At 40.9% G+C, this 25201-nt stretch overlaps 1 protein-coding gene across 2 annotated transcripts in view; it reads left to right on the top strand.

The window, feature by feature from the left end:
- The window catches only part of ITCH (itchy E3 ubiquitin protein ligase), a 122801-nt gene that overhangs the window by 90700 nt on the left and 6900 nt on the right, over positions 1–25201 (top strand). For both annotated transcript variants that reach the window (XM_074970289.1, XM_074970291.1), the window contains exons 13-23: positions 4237–4365; positions 5216–5288; positions 7829–7900; positions 12351–12439; positions 13645–13804; positions 14105–14238; positions 16470–16610; positions 18351–18471; positions 19074–19178; positions 24403–24499; positions 24945–25017. In XM_074970289.1, coding sequence (XP_074826390.1) covers positions 4237–4365; positions 5216–5288; positions 7829–7900; positions 12351–12439; positions 13645–13804; positions 14105–14238; positions 16470–16610; positions 18351–18471; positions 19074–19178; positions 24403–24499; positions 24945–25017 — 1194 coding nt within the window. The remainder of the gene's footprint in view (positions 1–4236; positions 4366–5215; positions 5289–7828; positions 7901–12350; positions 12440–13644; positions 13805–14104; positions 14239–16469; positions 16611–18350; positions 18472–19073; positions 19179–24402; positions 24500–24944; positions 25018–25201) is intronic.

Raw genomic sequence — 25201 nt, 5'->3', positions numbered from 1 at the left:
CGCCGGCTGCTTTTCCGCCTCCTTCCTCCCATCCATTGTCCGGCCTGGCACTCGGGCAAACCGGGTCCTCGGCCCGGAGACTTGTCTCCGATTCTGGCGCCTGCCTTCCTTCCCCAGTGATCCGAGAAAGTTCTTGGGCTGCTAAGTGCCTCTCTACATGGGCAACTAGTTCATCATAGGAGGAGGGATCATTTTGACGGACCCATCCTCGTATGTCCAGCGGCAACCCCCTCATGTACCTGTCCAACATTGGAATTTCCACTACCTTTTCCGGGCCATGGGTCTCGGGGCGGAGCCACTTCTGGGCAAGGTGGATTAAGTCAAAAAGCTGGGACATTGGCGCTTTGTTGTCCTGGTATTTCCACTCGTGGAAGCGCTGGGCCCTTATGGCTGGCGTCACGCCTGACCTTGCCAGGATTTCCGCCTTCAGCTGGGGGTAATCCATAGCTGCTTCCATGGTCATATCAAAATAGGCCTTCTGAGCCTCCCCTCACAGAAATGGAGCCAGGATCCCTGCCCACTGGTCTTGGGGCCAGTCCTCCCCTAGAGCCGTTCTCTCGAACGCGAGGAGATATGCTTCTATATCGTCGTCCGTTGTCATCTTCTGTGAATAGTTGTTTGCCCGCAGTGGCCGGGTCCCTTGGGGTCCGTGCGTCAGGGCTTTCAACTGGTTCGCTACTTCAGTCAGGGTGGGGCTCGATCTTGGGCCGCTTGGTTCATCAGTAATTGGTTCATCTCCTGTTGGATATCTGCTGCCTCTTGCTGTGTCACCATCTGTACCCTGGTAGCTTCTTGTTGGGCCACAGTGCCTGTATCAATGCCTTCACTACATCCTTTTTAAAGCCCTGCCCTGAGATGGCTTGCCACTAAGCCTTACTCACTCACCACATCCCACTGCTGACACCACATGCGGCAAAGTACCTTGTTCTCCTCAGCAGACTCAGTCCTTTTTAGCCTTGGAGACATCGGCCTGAGCAAGGCAAATCCTTACAGGTAGCACAAGGTCCGGTTATTCCTTTCCCTGATCCGTCCCTTGTGTTGGTTTTCCTTCCCTTCTGGGGCGGGGGGAGTGTAGTCTCTCTTCCTTGAAGGGTTCGGTCTCTTGCTGCCCTTAGCCTACTGGCAGCTTCCCTCCTTCTCTCACTCTCTCCTCCCTCTCTTTCGGTGCTGGGGAGGGTTTAAAAAGGTCTCCAGGAGTTGGAGCCAGCTGAACCTAATTAGCTCCCTAGCAACCCCTTCTCCACCTGAACCTTATTTCCCTGTGATTATTTCCTCAGTGGACAGGAAATCTTTTAATCCCCTGGGACTAATTACTACCCCTCCCTTTTTTTGTAGCTGTTTGTCCTGGGTTTACCACACTGTTTGTTCTGGGTTTACCACATCAGATTGTAGATATCTTCTCCAGTTGTACGTTCTTCCAATGGTCGGTCGGCAAAACAAGAAGTCTTCTTCAACCATACTTTCATTCACATAACGTACATACAGTAGCAGAATATCTAGATTAGCTACATCAGTTGATTCATTCAACTGTATAGCATAATGTGGACTATTTTTCACTCTATGTACAATTGTGGTCTCTACATTATTTGACATGTCATTAATTCTTCGTGACAACGTATTATTGAACAAAGTTACCATGTCAATCCTTTCTGCAGCCTTTTCTCCGAGCATGCAATGAACTACGTCTTTTATACGTGGACCAATGAAGCTCTCTGCTATGGTATGGGCTTCTGATGCTTTTGCTACTCGGTAGCTCACGCATTATGATGCTTCAAGGGCATTTTCATTATCAGTACTTGCTTTGGATATAAAACTGGTAATGTCACTTTTCCTCTCAGCTAATTTTCACTTGAAAAAATCAGCGGGCTTGTCGAGTTGTGCAGGATGCCTAGTTTCTAAATGGCACTGAAGTAGAGAAAGTTTGAGGCTTCTGTTTGCTAGAACATCACAAATCTCTCACACTGATTTTGGACATTCTTGATCACCAGTGCATGTAAAGCCATATTTTATATAATCATTGTCATATTTTCTTTTCTTTGTAAGTGACTTTCCAGGACCATCATGATCATTAGACTTAGATTTTCCACAGTGTGGACTTGAGGAAACACTAGCGGATTCTTGCATCTTTACACTTTCCTTTTTCAGCGACTTATCCATTGAACTTGTGTACAAAAGTTCTAATAAAAATAACACAGACTGCTAACAACCAACAAACTAGAAAATGAGAAGATTCACTCAAGTCTCACTGAAGCAAAACAGCACTCCAGAGAGAATGATAATTACTGAGGCACCTTAAACACTGCTACACTGTCTACAACGTGCTTCCTGCTGGTTTGGCTCGCAAACAGCTTTTCTTCCGCCACAAGGTCCGTCCCTACGAGGGTGCCCTGTGAGGGACAAATTAGCTTGGACCACTCCCCACGTCTAGTGTGGCTCCTGCTCACTCTGCCCTTGATGCCAGCTTCCCCTGTCTGACAAGGACAGGGGTCCAAGCTGCCACCTGCATGCCTGGGGTCTCAGCTCCTGCCCTGCCCACCATAGGACTCAAGCTGCTGGCCCCGCACTGGGGTCTGGGCTGCCGGCTCCGCACTCCATGGGGCTCCAGCTGTTGGACCCCATTGACTACCCCAGTCAACTGAGCTCCACTGAGCTTGGGCTGCAGGTCCCGCTGACTGCTGGGGCTCAGGCTGCCAGCCCCAGCTGCCCAGCTCCACTCTCCCTGGGGCTCGGGCTGCCAGCCCCGCAAGGAGCCCTGGGGTTCGGGCTTCCGGCTCCCCTGCTGACGGGGGCAGGGCTCGGGCGCCAGCCCCAACTGCCAGGCCCCGCTCTCCCTGGGGCTCGGGCTGTCTGCCCTGCAACCAGGTCTCACCTGCTGCCTCCAATGCCCAGGGTCCTCTGGCCGCCATTAGTGAAATTTTTCTGGTAAACCCCCAGGGGTTCACGAACCCCAGTTTGGGAACCACTGCTTTACAGCATAGCACTAGAGCAGGGGTTCTCAAATTTCATTGCACCGCGATCCCCTTCTGACAACAATAATTACTACACGTTCTCAGGAGGCAAGGACTGAAGTCTGAGCCCGCATGAGCTCGGCTGCACCAGGCAGGAGGGGCCAAAGCCAGCCCTGGCGACCCCATTAAAACAGAGTTGCAACCCACTTTGTGGTCCTGACCCACAGTTTGCAAACTGCTGCTCTAGAGCATGAGAACCCAAAAGTTAAACATACTTGTCTTTTTAAATTATTTATTGTCCAAGCTGAAAGAGCTGCATAAAGTAGACAGGCAGCATAAATAACAAATGTTAATTTAAAAAAAAAAGAAATCTGTCAGATTATTAAGATGAAGATAGAGTGGAACTGAAGTTCCCTTAAAGAAGGTGGAGTATTTCTATATATACTTTTTAGTTTATGAAATGTAGAACTTGAGGGAAATGTGCAAGCCTCCTGTTAGGAAATAATACAAATAAATAATAACTACAAACTACTGCTCAAAATCTCTTGACCTCCTGATGAGGCATGCAATACCTTCAGAGTGGCTGTGTGGAAACAATATGTTCTGAGAGCAAGAGTTACTGCAGGGATGTTACCATTCAGATCCTCCAGTTATCATCACCGGGACTTCCAGCAAAGTGTGAAATGAGAACCCCTCATATTTTTGATTGTTAAATTTACCACACAGTTTTGAAGCCATCCTAAATGATAATGGGTCAGTATAAAGGGAACAGTATTATTTTGATTTTGCTTTGAAGTTGTCTTATCATTTCTTGGCAATTTTTTCAAAGATCTGTGCAGATATTAATGGGGTGGTGATGTCTCTGGCATGCTATATCTTTCCTCTTTCTGACCGCCGTAATTATATGAATAATAGCAAATGCTGTTTAATAAAATTACTGTGATTTTTTAAAAAATCTGGTTACACTATCAAACAAAATTCTGTGTGTTGAGGAGAGAAAACATCCAGAAACTTTACCAGTTTTCTTCAGATTTCTATTAGATATTGGTTTTTCCTTCTTTGTAGTTGAATTTACCAAGCTGATATTGATTATTCTGATCTCACTGTGGTATCTGACATTAAAATTTAAGAGTAAAGCCAAGTAGAAACAAATCAAACAGAAAATTCCTCAGAGAAATCACCACAAGTTTTCCAGAATTTCTGCTAATTTGTGTTGTCCCTGTCCATGATCAGTTGACAGAATATATTAACTTGATCAATTATCTTTGTATTTTCTTGTGTCCCATAGTCAATTAAATGAGAAACCCTTGCCAGAGGGCTGGGAAATGAGATTTACCGTGGATGGCATTCCCTATTTTGTGGATCACAATAGAAGAACTACAACGTATATAGATCCCCGCACTGGAAAATCTGCTCTGTAAGCCTTTATTCAAAAAGACAAACTATATTACACTGAGATTGTTTTACATATGCTTTGTTTAACAGGTATTGCCAAGTATGGTTTTTGGTTTTTTTTTTTTGTTTGGTGTTTTTTTGCAGAAGGTTTTTGGCATACCAGTAGAGCTTTTAATTTCCCATTATCTCTTCTACTGAGTATCTTCAACATCCTTGAATATTCTTTTCCCCCTACAAAAGCCATATTTTGAATGCTTTACAATTCCTAATTCTTGAGGCCCCTCTGATGGCTTGGATCTTTCCAGCCGAGTACTAGATAAGCCACTCTTTGGCCTCTAACTAAGCCACTCAGTCAATAAAAACTATTGTGCTAATGCTGTGTCCTCCCTTCTCCTTCTGTGTATTTTAGTGTGCAGGTAGATGCAAATTCAGTCCTTTAATATATTCTAGCATCCAGAGAACCAGGAAGTGGATATATGCAGAATTGACGTGCCAGTTTAAGTCAGGTTGGATGCAAGTAGATTGGAAATTGGGGTTGGCATTTAGTTAATTTATTGAAAGAATCTTCTTGTTAACTTTGGGTCAACTAGACATCATGTTTTAAAAATTGTATATGAACCCAGAATCTTTCTAATAGGTGCATTTTGCAAGTTAAAAATAAATGTAAAGTAAATTACTCTTAAGGATTTTTTAAAAAAAAAGAAAAAAAAACTTTTGTGAATGATGGCCTTTCCGAAGCATTCACGTAATTAGAAAACTGGTTTGTTTAACCAGCCAGGTAAACCACATAGCTTCATAATTGTAGTATTTTGAAGCTGTTATCTTGACTTTCAGCAGCGTTTCAGAAACTTATTTTTTCTTCCTGTTTCCAGAGACAATGGGCCCCAGATAGCCTATGTGCGTGACTTCAAAGCGAAGGTCCAGTATTTCCGGTTCTGGTGTCAGGTAAAAAAAAAAAAAAATTAACATTGGGAATGGCTTTGTTGAAATGTGTCCTCTAAAGCTGCATCCAAACAGCTTCAGCTGGAAGAAAAGGAGTACTTGTGGCACCTTAGAGACTAACCAATTTATTTGAGCATGAGCTTTCGTGAGCTACAGCTCACTTGAAGTGAGCTGTAGCTCACGAAAGCTCATGCTCAAATAAATTGGTTAGTCTCTAAGGTGCCACAAGTACTCCTTTTCTTTTTGCGAATACAGACTAACACGGCTGTTACTCTGAAACCAGCTTCAGCTGGGACCATCTAAAAACATTTGAAGCAATTTAGATTAATACAGCTGGCCAGCATGCACTGGCATAAGCTTTAAAACTGAGTAACTATCAGGCTTCAACATGGTTTTAAAACTTTTTAAAACAAAGAAGGGTTCAGTTTTGTCTTCCACAATTATTTTTGTGGTAACATTTCTAAAAGGCTCAATACAACAGCTTATTTCTGCTCTTCTTGTACAGAAGTTTGCATGAAGACATTTAATGGAATTCAGTGTAGATAATGTGGAGTTAGTTTCTGCTTTAATTCCATACTTATAAGGCAGGAAGTCTAAGTCTTCCTATGTATTTTTGTACTTTGATATATCCTTGAAGCGTCAAACAAATGTACTATGTGGCAAATTAGCTCATTCTGGTGATTAGACATACATATTGATATGCAGGTCTTTATACTCAAAACTTCCCACATATCAAGAGAATAAATCCCTTGGTCTGTAGCATAAGACCAAAAAAGTCTTAGGCTATGTCTATATTAGATACCTTACAGCAGCACAGCTGTACCACTGCAGCTGCACCACTGTAAGGTCTCCCGTGTAGCTGCTCTGAGCCAACGGGAGCGAGCTCTCTTGTCGGCATAATTAAACCACCCCAACGAGCAGCCATAAATATGTCAGCGGGAGAGCGTCTCCCACTGACATAGCACTGTACACACTGGTGCGTCTGGTGGTGGTGAAACTTATGTTGGTCAGGGTTTGTTCTTTTGTTTTTTCTCACACCCCTGACCAACAAAAGTTGTATGGACAAAAGTACTAGTGTGGACATGGCCTTAGGCTCAAAGGATAACATTCTCAAAAGTGTGAAGTGACTTAAACGCCTGAGGAGCCGTCTACAGGAACAGATAGTTTTCAGCAAGCTGCAGTGTGGTCTACCCCGCACTAACCTGCCAAGGAGTAGCTGCCTGTATGAACCCTGCTGATGTACATTAACAGTTAATGTACTTTGATCTAGTCCTCTTTGAAAAGGAACCTAGATCAAAGCGCATTGACAGGGTGTTAGTGTGCGTCAGCAGGGTCTGCAAGAACAGTTAATCCACAGTGGGCTAGTGCAGGGTAGATCACATCCCCACTTGCCAGGAACCAGTTGTTCATGTAGGCAGGCCCTCAGCTTCATTGACTTAGGCCAGGTCTACACTACAGAACTATATTGGTATAACTGCGCTCAGGGGTGTGAAAAATTTGCACCCTGAGCAATGTAGTTATACCAACCTAACCCCCCCTGTAGATTGAACCTATGTTGACAGGAGAGCTTCTCCCATTGATGTACCTACTGCCTCTCAGGAAGGTGGATTAACTACACTGATGGGAGAAGGTTTCCCATAGGCATAGTAACATCTTCACTAAAGCGCTACAGTGGCGCAGCTGCACCACTGTAGCGCTTTAGTGAAGACAAGCCCTTACGCCAGTGGTCCCCAAACTGTGGGATGTGCCCCCTGCAAGGGGAACACCTTGGGGGCCGGGGGGGGGGGGGGCGCTCAGGCCAGCCTCCATGGGGGGCAGAGAGGGAGCACCACCCAGCTCTGCTCCAGCCCCTACACACAGTACCAGCTCCACTCCTGGCCCAAGCCCTGCTCCCAGCTGTGGCTAGGCTCCCCGTTCTCGGCTGCTAGCTCCTGGCCCCAGCCTGGCCATGACTCCGCTCCTGACCCAGGGGGGTATGGACACATTCCATTCCTGGGGAGGAGGGGGGCACAAGAGGAAAAGTTTGGGCACCAATGTCTTAGGCTCATAAGTCACTCAGGATCTACTTTGAAAATTAACAGAGACACTGGCATCGATAATTTTGCAGTTTGTATTTTTTGTGAGGAAAATAAATGTAAATATAAATCAGTTTAAAACAGAACAGCTTTCAATTAAATTTGGGTGAGCAGTTTGTCTTGTTGAGAAGGGACTATAGATCTAGGCAAATTATCACATTCTGCTAGGTTATTATATTAGAACCTGTTTAAAACTATATCATGGGATCATATGTGTCATAGTGATATCAAAAGCAAATATTTATATTACCACAGTGCCTTAGGCCCCATTGTGCTAGGTGTTGTACAACGAACAAAAGGACGGTCCTACCGCCCCCAGTTTTGATTTTGTTTTTCTGTTTCACATAGGCCAGACAGATTCACCAGTCCCTTTTCTAATTTCTGTTAATTTTGTCTGAATCCTTATTCAAAACACTTATTTAAAAGCTGTATATATATATTTCACTTTTGAAACATTTTGCATTTCAGCAACTGGCTATGCCACAACACATAAAGATTACAGTGTCCAGAAAGACATTGTTTGAGGACTCATTTCAGCAGGTATTCTATTGTTAACACATGCTTGCTTACATTGTATACAAAGCTGTACAGGGCAAATTTTTTGAACTTTGTAGCTGAAAGAGAACATCACCCTTAATCTTTTGATATCTTAGGACTTGTCTACACTACCCGCCGGATTGGCGGGCAGCAATCAATCGAGCAGGGGTCGATTTATCACGCGATAAATCGAGCGCTCTCCCGTTGACTCTGGTAACTCCACCAGAACGAGAAGCACAAACGGAGTCGACGGGAGAGCGTCAGCTGTCGACTTACCGCAGTGAAGACACCACGGTCAGTAGATCTAAGTACGTCAACTTCAACTTCGCTATTCACATAGCTGAAGTTGTGTATCTTGGATTGACCCCGTGCAGTAGTGTAGACAAACCCTCATTAATGATGGTTAAAGTGATAATTTTTTTAAAAAGCACTCATTATGCTATTCCTGGAGTAGATGCATAATTGGATACACAAGGCAATGTTAAAAACTTAGCATACAGCTGATATCTCTGTTTGGCGCTTGTGTGTATCAAAAAGATTATATCATAATTGTTTTGCCTCTCTTCTACTGCTCTGACAAGAATACATGTATCATTAACTGGTGTTTTATTTATTCAGGTTTGCTATATAGAAAACCACAGTCTTTAGCTGGAAATAAATCCTTTTAAAGAATATTTAAAAGGTTTTTAAGAAAAATAAATCTTCCTTCAAATGATAGTCCACATGGATTCGACTTCTGGTGTGCATGCGCATTCTTTTGGCCAGCAGTGTCTGTGGGGGCCACACCTGCACCTTAGACATCCTTCCTTTCCTCCGTCCTCCCCAGAAAAAAAACACTAGAGGGCATAAAGAGTGGAGAGGGCCCAACCATCCCTCCGTTCCTTCTTTCTGCCTGTAGCAATGAGACAGAACTACTGCAATATCTCCTGCTTGATGCACTGCATTTAATTTTTTTCTTGGCTAGTTCATCAGTTCGTACAGTTTTCCTTGTTATAATGTCCACTGCCATTTTAAAAAAAAAAAAAAAAAAAAAGCAAACTTTTTTTCTGTTAGGTTGAGGGACAACACCTGGTACCAGGGTCTAGCTGCTATGAATGAAACAAAGTCTTCAGCATTCAAAATCTGCTGTTCTTGTGACACAGCTGTTCTGCATTAATGGTGAGCACTGCCGGTGCCTTTTTTGCCTTGGAGAGGGGTACACCCCCTATAAATGCTCGATCTGTCACTCCTCCAAGAGACCACAGAAAGCAAGAGGTCCATCTGAAACTTTTTCTTCTAGAGTGCTCAGTGAGTGCCTTCTCAAGACTTGGTGGGCCCTTTCTTCTCAGCTTCTAAGAGTCTTCTTCATTTAGTGCTCCTGTGAGCTGTAGCTCAGCTTCAAGCTCCCTGGCTCACTCTTCATTGAAGAGATCAAACCCTTTAGCTGCTAAGACCTCTTCCATCCAGTCATCAGAAAGGGGTAGGAGTGCAGTGAGTGCAGACCTAGGTCACCATCTCTGGTGCCTACTAAAAGGAGGCAAAAAACTTCACCAAGCCACTGTTTAACCTCATGCTGCAATTCATGGTCCAAATTGAGTCTCTCTGATGCCTCCACAAGACGAGTCACCAGGTATCTACGGTACTACTTGAAACTACTACTTATTCTGGGACTCCAGACAGGGTATCTCCTCTTTTGGAGGAAAAACTTCCTGTCCTTCTGAATGTATCAAGGAGTTATTCCCCATCCATTCACCTCACAGTCACTCTTATGGGCCATACTGGTCTGAGAGGGACTCCAGGACTCTCCATTACAAACATAGACCCCAGGGGTCTCCTGGGGAATATTGACCAAGTTATCAAACCCTATCGCCCCAGCCCCTTACCTCTGCAATGTGCAGTCTTTCCCTTATTGGGCTCCTAGGGGTATTCAATTTCCTTCCCCTACGGGATGTTGTAGGTCTGCTCAAGAGGACCAGTTGTACAATCCCATTCTCTGTACTGGCAAGATCATAATAGCAAGAAAGAACACCTGCAGGATACAGAAGGGCAATTGATTCCAGGAGCAGTATCCTCTTCCTTACCAGACAAGGCAGTAGTCTCTTCTATTCCTAGCAAGCCTGATGATTTTAAGATTTTTTTCCAGGACTTTTATGTGATATGGCAGAGATCTTGGAGATTCCTGTGGAGGTAGTTCAAGCAAATTCCAAAAATTATTGGATATTCTACACTCCTCCATACCTGGTAGACTTGCTATGCCTATTAATGAAGGGCTTTTGGAACTGGCAAAAGAAAAAAACTGTGGCAGACCACAGAATCAGTGGTATCCATGGCTTAAAGAGCAGATAGATATTGTCAGATCCTTTCCCAAGTGGTTGAATATTTCTACACCCACCCAGCTCCAGGATCCCTGGTATTGATGGTGGTGCACAGGGGGTCCAATAACAACACAAAGAAACTTGCATTTTTTTGGAAGGAAGACCTATTCCTCTGCAAGTCTGCAGATGTGTATTTCAAACTATCAGGCACTTTTGTCAATACATGACTACATCAGTTGGGACAAGGTATCACAATTTTATAGGACAGCTCTCACAAGAATGTAGAGAGGGTTTGAAATCCATTTTGTCTGAAGGTCAGCCCGAACATTCCTCAGGCTGTTGCGTGCTTATGATACAGCAGCGTGTTCAATGGCTACTTCCATCACAAGGCTTCATGGCTCCGTTCTTCTGGAATACCAAACAAGGTCCAAACAATGATTGAGGACCTCCCATTTGAAGGTTTGCGACCTATTTAATGCCTGTACTGATGAAGCCTTGCATTCTTGGAAGGATTCAAGAGCCATTTTCTTCTCCTTGGGACTACATGCCAGTGTCTAGTAGGAAACAGGCCAGATCCAAAGCTTCATGAGACAGAGGCCCTCTGCTTATTACTACAATCCAGAGAGGACACTGAAGCCACTAAATAGGGAGCAGACATTCCAATGCAGGAGACCTTCTGTCTTTTCCTTCTCTACTGTATGTCCCATGTGTACTTGACAGCAGTAAGTTTGACACCATTGTTGAGAACTAGTCCGAACCATTCCAAGATCTCTCTTTTTCCCCCCGTTTGGCAACTGCCATTTTATTTTGGGAAGCCTGGACTCTGATTACCTTAGACCAATAGGTCTTAGAAATTTATAAGCAAAGGGGTATTCTATCCAATTTCAATCACTTACTATCCCTACCCTCTTTCCCCATCCATCTTCAAGGACCCCTCTCACAAGACATTATTAAAACAAGAAGTGGACTCCCGTCTAAATTTCAGAACAGTGGAAGAGGTTCTTCTGGAATTCAGAGGGAAGAGGTTTTACTTCCATTATTTCTTTAACCCCGAAGAACAAGGGAGACTGGTACATGCTTCTAGATTTGAAAGATCGCAACAAGTTCAACCATCACTTCAAATTCAGGATGTTAACTCTGGCAACCCTAATTCCCTCCTTAGATCTCCTAGGCTGGCTTGTTGCTCTTGGCCTGCAAGATGCCTACTTTCACATTTTGACTCACCTGGCACGTAGAAAATAACCCAGATTCCAAATAGGAGCCTCTCACTACCAGTACAGAGTCCTGTCCTGTCGTCTTTCAGCAGCACCAAGAATTTTCATTAATAGCGGTTGAATTTCGTGGAAGTATAGAATTTAGCATCGCAACTGCGGATAGCTAGGAAAGCTCTTAAAATATGGCTTTCATTCCAAATTCAAGGTCTCATGGGAGAGCACAAACTGGTTGTCCTTGGAAAAGATTTATATGAAATCACCACATCGACTGGATTGTTGTGAATGTCTGCTGTTTGACCAAATCAGCACAGTCACAAATTTGGTATTATGCCAAAAATAGCACTAAGGAAATTGCTTTGTAGAATCCAAGTTTCTTCTTGGTACCAGAAATAAATATGGCCTGTCTGTAAAGATTAGTTTTATCTTGAAAATTATATTGCATCTACTTGTGGGCAGAAACTGTGGAATGGAAAATGTGAATTTGTAACCACATTTTGAAGAATTTATATTGTGGCTTTTTTAGTTGTTTAGCGTGTCTGTTAGAGACTTCTCTCGTATTCTTCCTAGCTAGCTTACTATTTAGTGTGACATCTTGGTGGTCCTCAATAGCCCTGTTTTCTTTTTGGATTAGCCACTGATTTGGGGTCCATATTTTCATCCTTTTTATAGTTGAAAGACTATACTTGTTAGACTAATACGTTCCATTTAAGAATTCTTATATTCCTTTCTGTCTCACTTACTTTTACACCTTTCATCTTCTGATCCGCTGGATAGAAATGTTTCTGCCAAGCCCTCAAACATTTCCTTAAATATTGCTTTATGCACTGCAACTAGTTCACTTCATGATCAATGAAAATGTGATTTACACACTACTGGATAGCAAATAGTAATATTCCAAGACCAGCTGCTTTTATTCTTTATAACCATGCTTTTTCTTTCACTAAGATAATGAGCTTCAGCCCTCAGGATCTGCGAAGACGCCTGTGGGTCATTTTTCCTGGAGAAGAAGGTTTAGATTATGGAGGTGTTGCAAGGTAAACTAAAGAAATGTGTGTTTCACATAACAAATCAGTCTGAACACCTCATTCTATGAATATTTGGTGTGAAAGATTCCCACAAGGAGATGTTTTGTTTGCTGTCTTTTTAATATGCCAATGAGAGTTCCCCCCCCGCCCCCTCTATAATATCACCTCTCCAATTCTATAATGCATTGTCAAAACTATTGTAGGAGGATGCGTCTTCCTGTGTGAACATATATAAAGGTCAAAGTGCCTCAATAAAGTTTAGAGCAAGCATTTATGCAACTCTGCACAACTCATAAGACAAAACCATGAACTGCAGATTAGAGATTTATTGAAATACCTACTAAATGCTTTCTTATTCATTATTAAAATTTGCTCCATGTGCAAGTCTTTTTATAGTACTTAAAATGAATATGCACAGACTACTTGCAGATCTGTTTTTGCTATACTTTGTTTTTTTTATATGCAGCATTACAAATTTAACCTTATTTAGTATTGTCAATGTGATGTAAAATGCAAGATGACAATATTGTGATGGGAGAGACAGTAGTATATTTCATGCGATTCGCTTTTTAACCTTGGGATTATACTTGAATTTTAATTTGAAAATAAATATCAAACACACATGCATGCTACCAGGAAATTCTAATTTGTATTTAGTCTTAAAGTTAAAAAGTGAATTCTTGAACTTATGCTCCCAGCAAAGAATTGGAACCAAGTTGCAGTATAATATGGATACCTCTTCCGCAAAAGGTGGTAGTGATAATTTTTTTAAAATATGAACCTGTCAGTATTGATCTCTACCAGATTTCCTGCTTCTCTTAGAAAAGCAGCCCTTGTAAATATCTGCCACAGAAAAAAGAAATTAACTTTCTAAACGAGAAATGCTCACTGAACTTAAGCACCCAGGCATATGTTAATGGATACAATAAACTAAAGCTTAAGTCAGTGATGACCTCGTTTGAGAACTAGCCAACTCTGGGCATTAGACGTTCTACTTTTTTGAGCTGCATTAGTTAACCATGTAGCGTACTGACACCTACTGTCTGTTAGCAATTGGTAACTTAATAATTTTCTGGACAGGCCAGTTTTACCAGTTGAGCACCAGCCAATCCCTAAAATAATTTTTAGCATATGTAGTAGCAACGATACTTTCTAATGTCATCCCATTTTCTTTTGAAGTCTTCATGATTTTTTTCGTTTTTGTGTGGTTTCAGGGAATGGTTCTTTCTGTTGTCACATGAAGTGTTGAATCCAATGTATTGCCTGTTCGAATATGCAGGGAAGGATAACTACTGCTTACAGATAAACCCAGCTTCTTACATTAATCCAGACCACCTGAAATACTTCCGTTTTATTGGCAGATTCATTGCCATGGTAAGTTCAGATACTCAGTGGTCATCCCCCATAGTGTGTGTTTGTTTTTAAATGGTTAGTTTAAAACACAGCAGTTAGTTCATCTCTTGATTTGAAACATTTAGTGCTTTGTTGCCAGATGGCTCGCTGTAACAGCTAATACATTCAGATCACATTTTGAGGTGTGCCATTAGTAGTGATGGTATTACAGAACATCTTACAACACCTTTGGGCTCCAGGGTTTATTTGATACACTATACTGGAATATTAGGTAACCAAGCATCCTTTGGATCATTCCTGGTCTGTTTTCATGTTTTTTAGGCTTTGTTCCATGTGAGATTCATAGATACAGGTTTCTCTCTGCCATTCTATAAGCGTATCCTAAACAAGCCAACAGGACTCAAGGATTTAGAATCTGTTGATCCAGAGTTTTACAACTCTCTCATCTGGGTAAAGTGAGTTTCTAACTTTTTCATTCGTTCTTTAAATAAAAATCCAGATATTTTTGATGTTTCATTTTATTTGTGTAATTTAGATGTAAATTTGAAATGTTTTGCAGACAGATTTTGAATAACAGAACTGTATAAATTGCAGACCAGCACTGAACTTCTTGCATTTTACTATAATTCCAACCTACATGTTCAGGAGTTCAGTAATGCTAAGGTTAACTGTCCTCCATAATTCACTAAATATTGCACAAACTAGCATTCTGTTTCTGCTTGTTTTTCCGTTGAATTAATCTGAGCGTAAGCAGTCTTACACATTGTTGGAAATAGAAATGTCTGAATAGATAATCAAATATTGTCTCCTTAACAGTAGATTCAATATTTAAAAAAAAACATCTTTAGTGTAAGCTAATGTAAAAGGTGTTTCAGTGGAATCAGCTAATACCCAAACCCAGTATTACTTTCTTTTCAAAAAATTCTTTCCTTTTTATGAAAAAACAAAACCAAAAATAGGCCAAGTATTAGGATGTCTGAAATGAACAGTTAGTGGATCTCAACTTATCCTCACTTCCATCTAATCCTTCATCAGTCACCCCATCCAAATTCTACTTGTCTCATAAAATTTTCAAAAAAATATACTCCATAGTGTGTGTAAAAAAAAAAAATATATATATATATATATTTCTAAAGCAATTAAAGCACTTCAAAGTTTAACTTGATTAAAACCCCTCTGCCTTTTCCTATCCTTGACTCCTCTGCTTCCTTGCACCCCCTCCCTTGACCCCATGACCTTTCACCTTTTCTCTCCCATCTATGCCCTCTCAATATCCTGTCCATGCTCTATGCACCCATACCTCATAGCTTTCCCCTACCTTGAATGGCCCTTCTCCCCTGCAAGGGAGACAAAACAAATTTGGAGTTTGTTGGCGCAAGTCATTTTGGAAAGTTGAGTAAAAACAAGTTATAAAACTTCAGGTGTATTTTGAAAACATCATAACTTTAAGATTTTTTTTTAAGCAAACTTCCAGAAAAAACTCTATTCTTGATTGAGGCGTAATATTAAAAATTTCAGTAAGATTAATTACTTTCTGGGGAAAGTGGAGGAAGATTTGAAAATAACGCTAAAAATGGAAAGCTAGATTCAACCCTGATGATTAACAAGGAGCTGATCCATAATAATGTAAATATAAGAGAAAAATGGAGCCTGTGGATGTCATCAGTAGCAAAAACTATAGGATTGTAGTTATTATTTATAAAGCACCTGCATTGCTGGAGCACTCAAGATGCTTTATTTTATAATAAAATAATATGAAGAATGTAGTTTTAAAATGCCTTATAAACTTAACAAATAAAAACAGGGAGGAGTCTCTTTAAAATGAAAGAAATGGAAACTGGGAGTAGGAAACAATAATTACAAGTCTTTTAAGGGTCAAACTTAAAAACACTTTTTGGAATAATAAATTTTAATAAAAGGACAATACTTACTTAGTTCTACTTGAGTGCAGGGGACTGGACTAGAAGACCCCTTGAAGTTCCTTCTAGTCCTACATTCCTATGATTCTGTGACACTGAGATATATTTAAAACTAGTGAGAAATTGATTGAGACAGGTTTCAGAAAGAAGTCAGTCCCACACCTGCAGACTCACCACAGAAAGGCCCAGTGGCTTAGCAGTTCAAGATTGAGTGAAGGGAACTTTAGCTAGTAATTGGGGTTTGAGCAAGGTACCCATGTAACTGAGGCTTAGAAAGGAAGTATAATCACTAGAGCTTACATATTTATCGGCTTTAAAGTCAAAAGTTCCATCATAAAATCAGCTTGGTATATCATCATCAGCTAAAGGGGGGGAATGCAGGGGTGCATTTTTTGATACAGTACGATCACGTTAACTCCAGACATCAACTACTTCATTCTGCATAAGCTGAAAATGGCAGAAAAGCCCTGCTGAAAGACCTACAAGAGGGAAATAACAATAAACGATCCTTGTAATCATGAGAGGGCATGTGTTGCTGATGAAAAGTCATCCAACTAAATTACTGCTCAGCCTGCACACATTGTACAAGTAGAAAAGTGTACATGTTGCATCAGAGACACAGCTTTTTCTGGAAAGTAGTCAAAAGTGATTCTTGAGTCATGAACTCCGAAAAAGTTTATTTAATAAGACTCTTGATAAAAACCTCATCTAATTGGCACAGGACTTCTTTGCAGTTCTTTACAATACGTGGTGTTTGCTTCTTGCAGAGAAAACAATATTGAAGAATGTGGCTTGGAAATGTATTTCTCAGTGGATAAAGAAATTCTAGGCGAAATAAAGAGCCATGATTTGAAACCTAATGGTAGCAACATTCTAGTCACAGAAGAAAATAAAGACGAATATATTAGGTAAGAACAAATGAGGTTTTTTTTAATCTATTCCTTTACCTCCATCTATTTCTTTCCCTAGTTAAAGCAGGAGTTGAATTTGTCTAGCTACATAATTTAAAGCCCACAGAAATACTTTAAATGAACAACTCATAATGTTAGCAGCAAGTGACTGTTTTGGATGTTGTTTCTGAAAAGTGACTTTTAAAAGTTGCTGAAGAGCCACTTTTATACTGAAGATGTTCAAGCTTAATGTCCAATATGCTCTGATAGTTAAAAATCTGAATGTCAGATTATAAACCATTTCAGAATCTACTGAGATACTAGCCTACCACTTTTATACTGTCAGATTTAAAACCTTTGTTTACATGTCATGTGTTTTTTAATGTTTCTTTCTTATTGTCTGTTTATCAAAAATATGTTTAAAGTTCTGTTCTCAGCCGGTTGTCTGTTAGTTGCACCTGTAGTGCAGTCAAAATGCTTATTTTGTGATGTCACAGTCATAGGCCTGGAAAACATGGTGGTAAATATGAGATTGACTTCACCACAGGAACATTCTGAAGCTGTGTTGGGTGGGAGGGATTCTTTATTTGAAAAAGACACTGTTATCTTGAATACTAGCAAAGGGAATGCAGGAGTGTATGGGCCAAGTAAACTTGTTAATATTGAAGTCAGTTCCTCCAAATTTGCTGTAGTACGAAAACCCTCCTTACAGATATGGACTTTCTGAAATAATACCTTACACCAGTGATGTGTATTGGAGGCAGAGAATAAACTCAATCTCATTTTTTCATTTCTAAATGATTTATTCTATTAAGATTACTGTTGGTTGGCAGGTCTTGGTATAATTACATGACTGAGCTGTGACAGTGTCAAACTGTATTGAACATTTCTAAATAAATAACACTAAGTCACACAAAGGGTAACACATTAGACAGGGAACACTTTTATATTTTGGAAGATATTAATAGAAAAACCCCTGAACAGAATCTGCAAAAAAAAAACCTTCTCTTCTAGCTTCCAGCAGCCCAGGTAAAGCTTGGATTCCTATTGCACTCCCACTTCTCTGTCTCTTCCTCTACCCTGCTTTGTCTCCTGAGTTGCTAGGATTGATATCCGAAATTAGCCTTCTCTCCTCTAGACTCCAATTCTCCAGGTTAGGCTTGAATTCAGCATAATATCTGCTTCTCCCTGGGTTCAGGTTCTCCGGGTCTCCTGCCTGCTTTTCACCCTTTTATTTATGGAGAGTGGAATTTCTGACACAGAGCAAAGTTTCATGATTAACAGACACAAATATGGAACTTTCCAAATGGACATAGTCGTTTCTTGGTAAGCCAGCAGTCCTCATTATCTTCGCCAGTACAACTTGACCTAGTTTTTCCCTTTTCATGGTTAATGACTGAGATTTCTGGGGAGAATATTGGACAAAAATACAGCTTTTTGCTTTTTTCTCGAATACCTAGGGACTGCTGTGCACTCATTAGTATAATCGCTGGATAGATACCGCCTTCTCTTTGATCGTGTAAGCTTTTTCTTAGCAGAATGGTCAGAAATGGAAGGTTTTAACTTTCACTTCAATGCTGGTTTGCACTGTATTGAGATAAGGTTACAAATTATGTGGTGTTTTGTCCTCAGAACTTTCCATAATACTCTTTAACATAGTTCACAGTTCATCACAAAGTGGGCTAACAAAAGAAATGTGGATCTGGGCAGCTTGGGACAGTTTAAATGACAAATTACCTTATCTTTTTCCTTTTCCAGGTTGGTAGCAGAATGGAGACTTTCCCGAGGTGTTGAAGAACAGACACAAGCTTTCTTTGAAGGCTTCAATGAAATTCTTCCACAGCAGTACTTGCAGTACTTTGATGCCAAGGAACTAGAGGTGAGGGGCTTATTTGGGTATGGGTAGGTACAGTTGCAATTAAAGTGAACAAGACCCAGTGGGAGTCCAGCCCTCAATTTGCAAAACAGAGCTGTGTGATTGTTGAAGAAACTGTTGGTTAGTGGTGAAAATTTTTCCTAAACAGTTTCTTTGGTTAACACGTTTCCCCCAGGAAGCATTTTTTTATTTAAAAACAAAAATATGGAAAAGTTATATACACGGAAGAGAGCAGTGTTACTGTTCACACTGGCTAGTCATATTTAATACTTCTTTTAACCGAGCTCTATATTTGAGGTCCAAAAACAGGCAGTTGTTCATCTTTTCATTAGGGAAGATTATCCCATTCTGTCTGGTTTCTTCATAATCGGAGATTACCCTTTCCTATAGTAGGTCTGAATAAAACTCTGTGTCTGTGAGGTCACCAGCATTACTGCTTATTGATAGGTGGAAGCAAGCAGCTACTTTAAAATAAAATAAAAAGTGAATATACAGTCATAGTAGGTGTTTCCAAGTGCAAGCACAGATGTCCTTTGCTGCCACCGTATAGAAGCCATTGAAACAAAATATTAGCTTATACTTGTATATTCTCCCCCCTGAAAAAGGTGCTTTTATGCGGAATGCAAGAGATTGACTTGAATGACTGGCAGAGACACACCATCTATCGGCACTACACCAGGACCAGCAAACACATTATGTGGTTTTGGCAGGTTTGTGGTTGATTTTTCCTTTATCTTTAAAAGTAAGAATTACAGAAGGGGTGGGACGATGCTACAGCATGATGAGTAAAAACCAAAATCACAAAGCAAGTCTGTGCTACCATAATAGGTCCAGTTCCACTTTATTTGTGCAAAGTAATGCACATTGGAAAACATAATCCCAACTATACATACAAAATGGTGGAGTCTAAATTAGTTGTTACCACTCAAGAAAGAGATCTTGGAGTCATGGTTGGCTCTCTGAAAACGTCCGCTCAATGTGCGGTGGCAATCAAATAAACTAACAGAATGTTAGGAACCATTGGGAAAGGAATGGATAGAACAGTAATTATCCTAATGCCACCATATAAATCCATGGTACACCCACACCTTAAGTACTGCATGCAGTTCTGGTCACCCCATCAAAAAAAAAGATATATTAGAATTGAAAAAGGTATAAAGAAGGGCAACAAATTTGGTTACGGGGATGGAACAGCTTCCATATGAAGAGAGAGTAAAAAGACTGGCTGTTCAGCTTAGAAAAGAGATGACTAAGGGGGAATATGACAGAGGTCTATGAAATCATGACTGCTGTGGGGAAGGTGAATAAGGAAGTGTTGCTTACCCCATCATATAACACAAATACTAGGGGTCATCCAATGAAATTATTAAGCGGCAGGTTTAAAATTAACAAAAGGAAGTACTTCACACAACACAGTCAACCTGTGGAACTCATTGTCAGGGGATATTGCGAAAGCCAAAACTATAATGGCGTTCAAAAAACAAATTAGACAAGTTCATGGTGAATAGTTCCATCAATGGGTATTTGTCAAGACAGTCAGGGATGCAACTCCTGGGAGAAGCTGGGAGTGGACGACAGGGTGGATCACTCAATTGCCTATTCTGTTCATTCCCTCTGAAGCACCTGGCATTGGCCACGGACAGAAGACAGGAGACTGGGCTAGATGGCTCATTAGCCTGATCCAGTGTGTTCGTTCTTATGTTCTTTATGTTAAGCTATCATGCAGCCAGACAAAATGATCTGGCTGACACCTTCCTCCATTCCCCAGTAGTCAGACAAGCAGAACGAAAATACCAGGTTCCATCCCAGGATTTGAGCAGTTCTATCTACATCCACTCCTGACTCTTTAGATGGATCCATAATGAATGAGAGAATTTGTCAGAGCTGTGCTACGTCACCCCAAGACAGACACTAAAAAGCTTGGTGTTTTTGGCGGAAAAATTCATTCCAAGGAAATCTGTAACTTCAGATTGCCAACCATCACACCTGATTGTTGCAGTGTGACTTCTCCAAGTAGGAAGCCATATCCTGTTTAGTCACCAAGCTGCCTGAAGATTCAAGGGAGCAGTTTCAGTCACTCATGGCTGAGGATTGCCTCATAGCTTATTCAGTGCTGCACACTTCTCAGTCTATGGCAACGGATGTAATGATGCAATTCTTGGGAACCCCAGTAGAGGTGCAACAAACGATTAAGGGGCTTCCCCTTAGAAAGGTGTGCCTTGTTCTTTTCCAGAACAAATGAGACTTTGCACACTCTAAAGCACTCCATAGAAAGAGAACACAGCAATGGCTGAAGCGTTAAATGCCTTTTTTGTTTGTTTTCAGCAAAAAGATTAGCAGTGATCAGACGAATAACATAGTAAACATCAGTGTAAATGGGATAGTTTCTAAGGCTAAAACTGGGAAAGAACAAGTTAAGAAATACTGTACTTAGACAAGTTAGATGTCTTCAAGTTGGCAGTGCCAGACAAAATACATCCTGGAATACTTAAGAAACTGACTGAAGAGATCTCTGAGCCATTAGCAATTGTTGAGAACTCATGGAGGACTGCAGAGATCCCAGACAACTGGAAAAGGGCAAATATAGTACCTATCTATAAAGTGGGATTAGGACAACCCAGGGAATTATAGACCTGGCAGCTTAACTTCAGTACCTGGAAAGATTATGGAGCAAATAAACAATTAATTTGTAAGCACCTAGAAGATAATAAGGTGATAAATAACAGTCAACATGAATTTGTCAAGAACAAATCATGTCAAACCAACCTAATATCTTTCCTTGACAGAGTAACAAACCTTGTAGATGGGGGGGAAGCAGTTGGTGTGATATATCTCAATTTTCATAAGGTTTTTGCTACTGTCTCTCATGACCTTCTCATAAGCAAACTAGGGAAATTTGCCTAGATGAAACTACTATATGGTGGGTGCACGATTGGTTGGACAGTTGTACTGTTTTCAGTAGTTCACTGTCATGTTGAAAGGTCATATCAAGTGGGGTCCCACAGGGATCTGTCCTAGGTCTTGTTCTATTCAGTATCTTCATGAATGATTTGGACAATGGCATAAAGAGTGCACTTATAAAGTTTGTGGTTCTGGGAGGGGTTACAAGCACTTTGGAGAACAGGATTGGAATTCTATATGATGACAAACTGGAGAAATAGTCTGAAATAAATAGGCTAAAATTCAGTTGGGACAAATGCAAAGTAGTACACTTAGGAAGGAAGAATTGATTGCACAAATACAAAATGGAAAATGACTGCCTAGGAAGGAGTACTGCAGAGAAGGATCTGGGGTTATAGTGGATCATAAACAAAATGAGAATCAACACTTGCAAAAAAAGCAAACATCATTCTGGGATGCATTTGTGGGAGTCTTGGAAGCAAGACATGAGAAGTAATTCTTCCGCTCTACTCAACACTGTTAAGATGTTAACTGGAGTATTGTGTCCAGTTCTGGGCACCACACTTCAGAAAAGATGTGGACAAATTGGAGAAAGTCCAGAGAAGAACAACAAAAATGATTAAAGGTCTAGAAAACATGACCTATGTGGAAAAATTGAAAACACTGGGTTTCTTTAGTCAGAAGAAGAGAAGACTGAGGGGGGAAGTACCTAAAGGGTTGCTCTAAAGAAGAGGGTGATAAATTGTTCTCCTTATCCACTGAGAACAGGAAAAGAAGAAATTGCCTTTAATTGCAGCATGGGAGATTTAAATTAAACGTTAGGAAACTGTCAGGGCAGTTAAGCACTGGAATGGATTACCTAGGAAGGTTGTTGAATCTCTGTCATTGGATGTTTTTAAGATCAGGTTAGACAAACCCCTGTCAGGGGATGGGCTAGATAATAGTTGGTCCTGCCTCAGTGCAGGGGACTGGACTAGATGACCTCTTGCGGTCCCTTCCAGGCCTGCATTTCTATGATTCTCTGATAAGAATGGTTCTGAAGTGCTTGGGACTCTACACCCCCACAATGAAAAGGACACTATATCATCCTCTATACCAGCCTAGACAGCAATATTACCATCAACCTAAGAAGAGGAAAAGATCACAGAGGAGGCAGCAGATGCCTGCCTTTTCCTCAGGTAAAGGCATCCCCAGGCCTCAAAATAGCAGATTTGACTCATTTGAGGGCAGTATGCCAGTGGACCTGGATCCATCTGGCCCTTTCCTGCCTTTCTGGAACAGGTTACCCCATTTCCTGCAGACGTTTGTAGAGCAACAGCATGGTCCTCGGTCTGTACTTTTACCAGACATTCCAGACTGTTGCTTCAAGGAAAGATCCAGACCTAGGCAAGGCAGTCCTACAGTCCCTCTTCTGATGAGACTCGGAGCCCCACCTCCTGAGGTAACAGCTTGGGAGTCACCTACAATGTAATGGACATATGTAAGCACTCGAAGAAGAAAAAACAGTTACTGACCTTCTTGTAACTGCTGTTTTTCTAAATGTGTTGCGTGTGTCTGTTACACGACCCACCCTTCTACCCCAGTGCATCAGAGTCTACCACTGGACTCTAGAGCAAAGGAACTGGAGGAGGGGTGAGGCTTCTCTGCCCTCTGAGGAGCTGAGCAGTGGGCAGGGCTGCCCAATGGGTACTGCTGGGGAAAATTCTCCAGCACCAGTGCAGATGCCTACAGTGTAATAGACATATGCAACACAACTCAGAACAACAGTTAGGAGAAAGTAAATAGCCTTTCTTTCTATCTAAGAACTTGCAGCAAAGCCCACCCTTCTATCATGTATCTTATTAATAAAGCCCTACACAGATCAGGAAAACATGTTACCTGCTAAAAGAAAGAAATGGCCATAAGGTGTGAAGAAGTAGTTGCCCTAGCAGTGCTGATGGTTTTCAGCTTTATGATAAAGTATTTCACAACTTCTGCTGGGATGGACCTAATATCAGAGAGACTTGTTAACAGGTTTCCTCAATTTAGGAGTAAAAACCTGCCTTGTAGGGGCAGCTAGTGACTGGCGCTACTGACCATTCTGAACCCCAAAGCACTAAAGGTACTCCAGTATCCTGCCCAGCTGTCCCTCTGCGTCCCCGGGGCTTTATTACAAAGTGTGAATCTGAAATGGAGACAGAGCATTAGTGATGCTACTGTCAGTCCCTGCATGCAGCAAGCCTGGAAATACGTATTTTCCTGCTGGTGCTGGAGACATTAATTCCCTTATGACTGCCATGACCCTTGGAGAACTAGATGTTTGGCTGTTGGCAATAGGCACTACAGCTTAGTTATTCAACCGGAGTATAATTTTTCTGTTATCAAAATTACATTCTGCTCTCTTCCCTCCTCCCCCAATATATTAATACTGCCACCAACATGGGAATATAGTCCCAGGAAGGGTATGTTTCCTGTTACACCAGTAGAAAGCCAATCTTTCAGCCAGACATTAGCATGTCAAATGTTGGATACTGAGTGTCTGATGTTCAAAATGAAGATTAGAACGGTGTAGTATTAAATGATGATCGCCTCTTGGACAGTTAGTATTTTAGAATATTTTTCAGAAACCTATTTTCTGTCTTTCCTAAAATAAAAATATTTAGGCGCTATCTTGATGCGCTCCAAAGAAAATTCTGGTAGTCACTTATGCAGACAGAAACCCAACATGTTCTTAATTCTGAATAAAGAAACCAAGTAACTTAAATGTAACATAACATGTAACTTTTTATGTTCCTCTTCACCTAACTCATGTTCTTTTGTGCAAGTATTTTAACCTCTCTATTCAGTGCCTTATTTGTGAAATGGAGATCATAATGCTTCCCTAACTTTGTAAGGTGCTGAGAGAGACTTTATTAATGCATACTATTACTGCTCCAGAAGATTTTCACAGTAATATAACTAATTGGTTAATTTATGGTCATAGATGTTCTTTGTGAAAATAATTGTGTGTAGAAGGCGCACCTACATATCTGTTTTATATTCGTTCCCTTTCAGTTTGTGAAAGAAATAGACAATGAGAAGAGAATGCGACTATTGCAGTTTGTTACAGGAACATGCAGATTACCAGTTGGAGGATTTGCTGACCTCATGGGTATGTAGAATAATCCTTCTAATGTATTAGCTCATTTTTTAAAAGGACAAATTGTATTTTGTGATTATGAACAGCTTTTTTGTAATGAATCAAATCAAATACATTTCACTAGCTATTCTCATAATTCCCCATTATATTTCAACCATGGCAGGGTGGAGAAAAACATACACTGATCTCGACTGCTCCCAGACTTCCTTCAAAACCATTTCTTTAAGTTTGTGCACTTCACCATGTAAATGGTTTGATCTGGCTGGAGATGAGTGATTGAAGGCAGACTTCTTTATTCTTCTATTGCCAGTAAAGATAATCTTGTCTTTTTGTGGTGCTTTAGATTTGATGTGTGGAATATTATCTACTGCATTAAGGAAAGCTAGCTATATCCCACACTTTCTCATGCCAGTTGCAAATATGGGTATCACTTTAAAATACTTGATTTTTATTGCAGGGAGCAATGGACCCCAAAAGTTTTGTATTGAAAAAGTTGGAAAAGAAAACTGGTTACCCAGAAGTCATACTTGGTGAGTACTCGTTAGATTAGAATATTATTGTCCTTCTAATAATCCTTTGTTAGACTACTTTAATATTTTAGCAAGGGTTAATATAGCAACAGTTTATTTTGGGACTCTAAGCATAAATGATGCTCAGAAATATATAGGGGTCCGGAGATTACAAAGAAAAATTAACTCTGGCCTGGAATCTGCT

The sequence above is a fragment of the Natator depressus genome, chromosome 13 (genome assembly GCF_965152275.1).
Source record: "Natator depressus isolate rNatDep1 chromosome 13, rNatDep2.hap1, whole genome shotgun sequence".
Taxonomy (NCBI): Eukaryota; Metazoa; Chordata; order Testudines; family Cheloniidae; genus Natator; species Natator depressus.
This window is presented reverse-complemented; position numbering and strand designations above follow the sequence as displayed.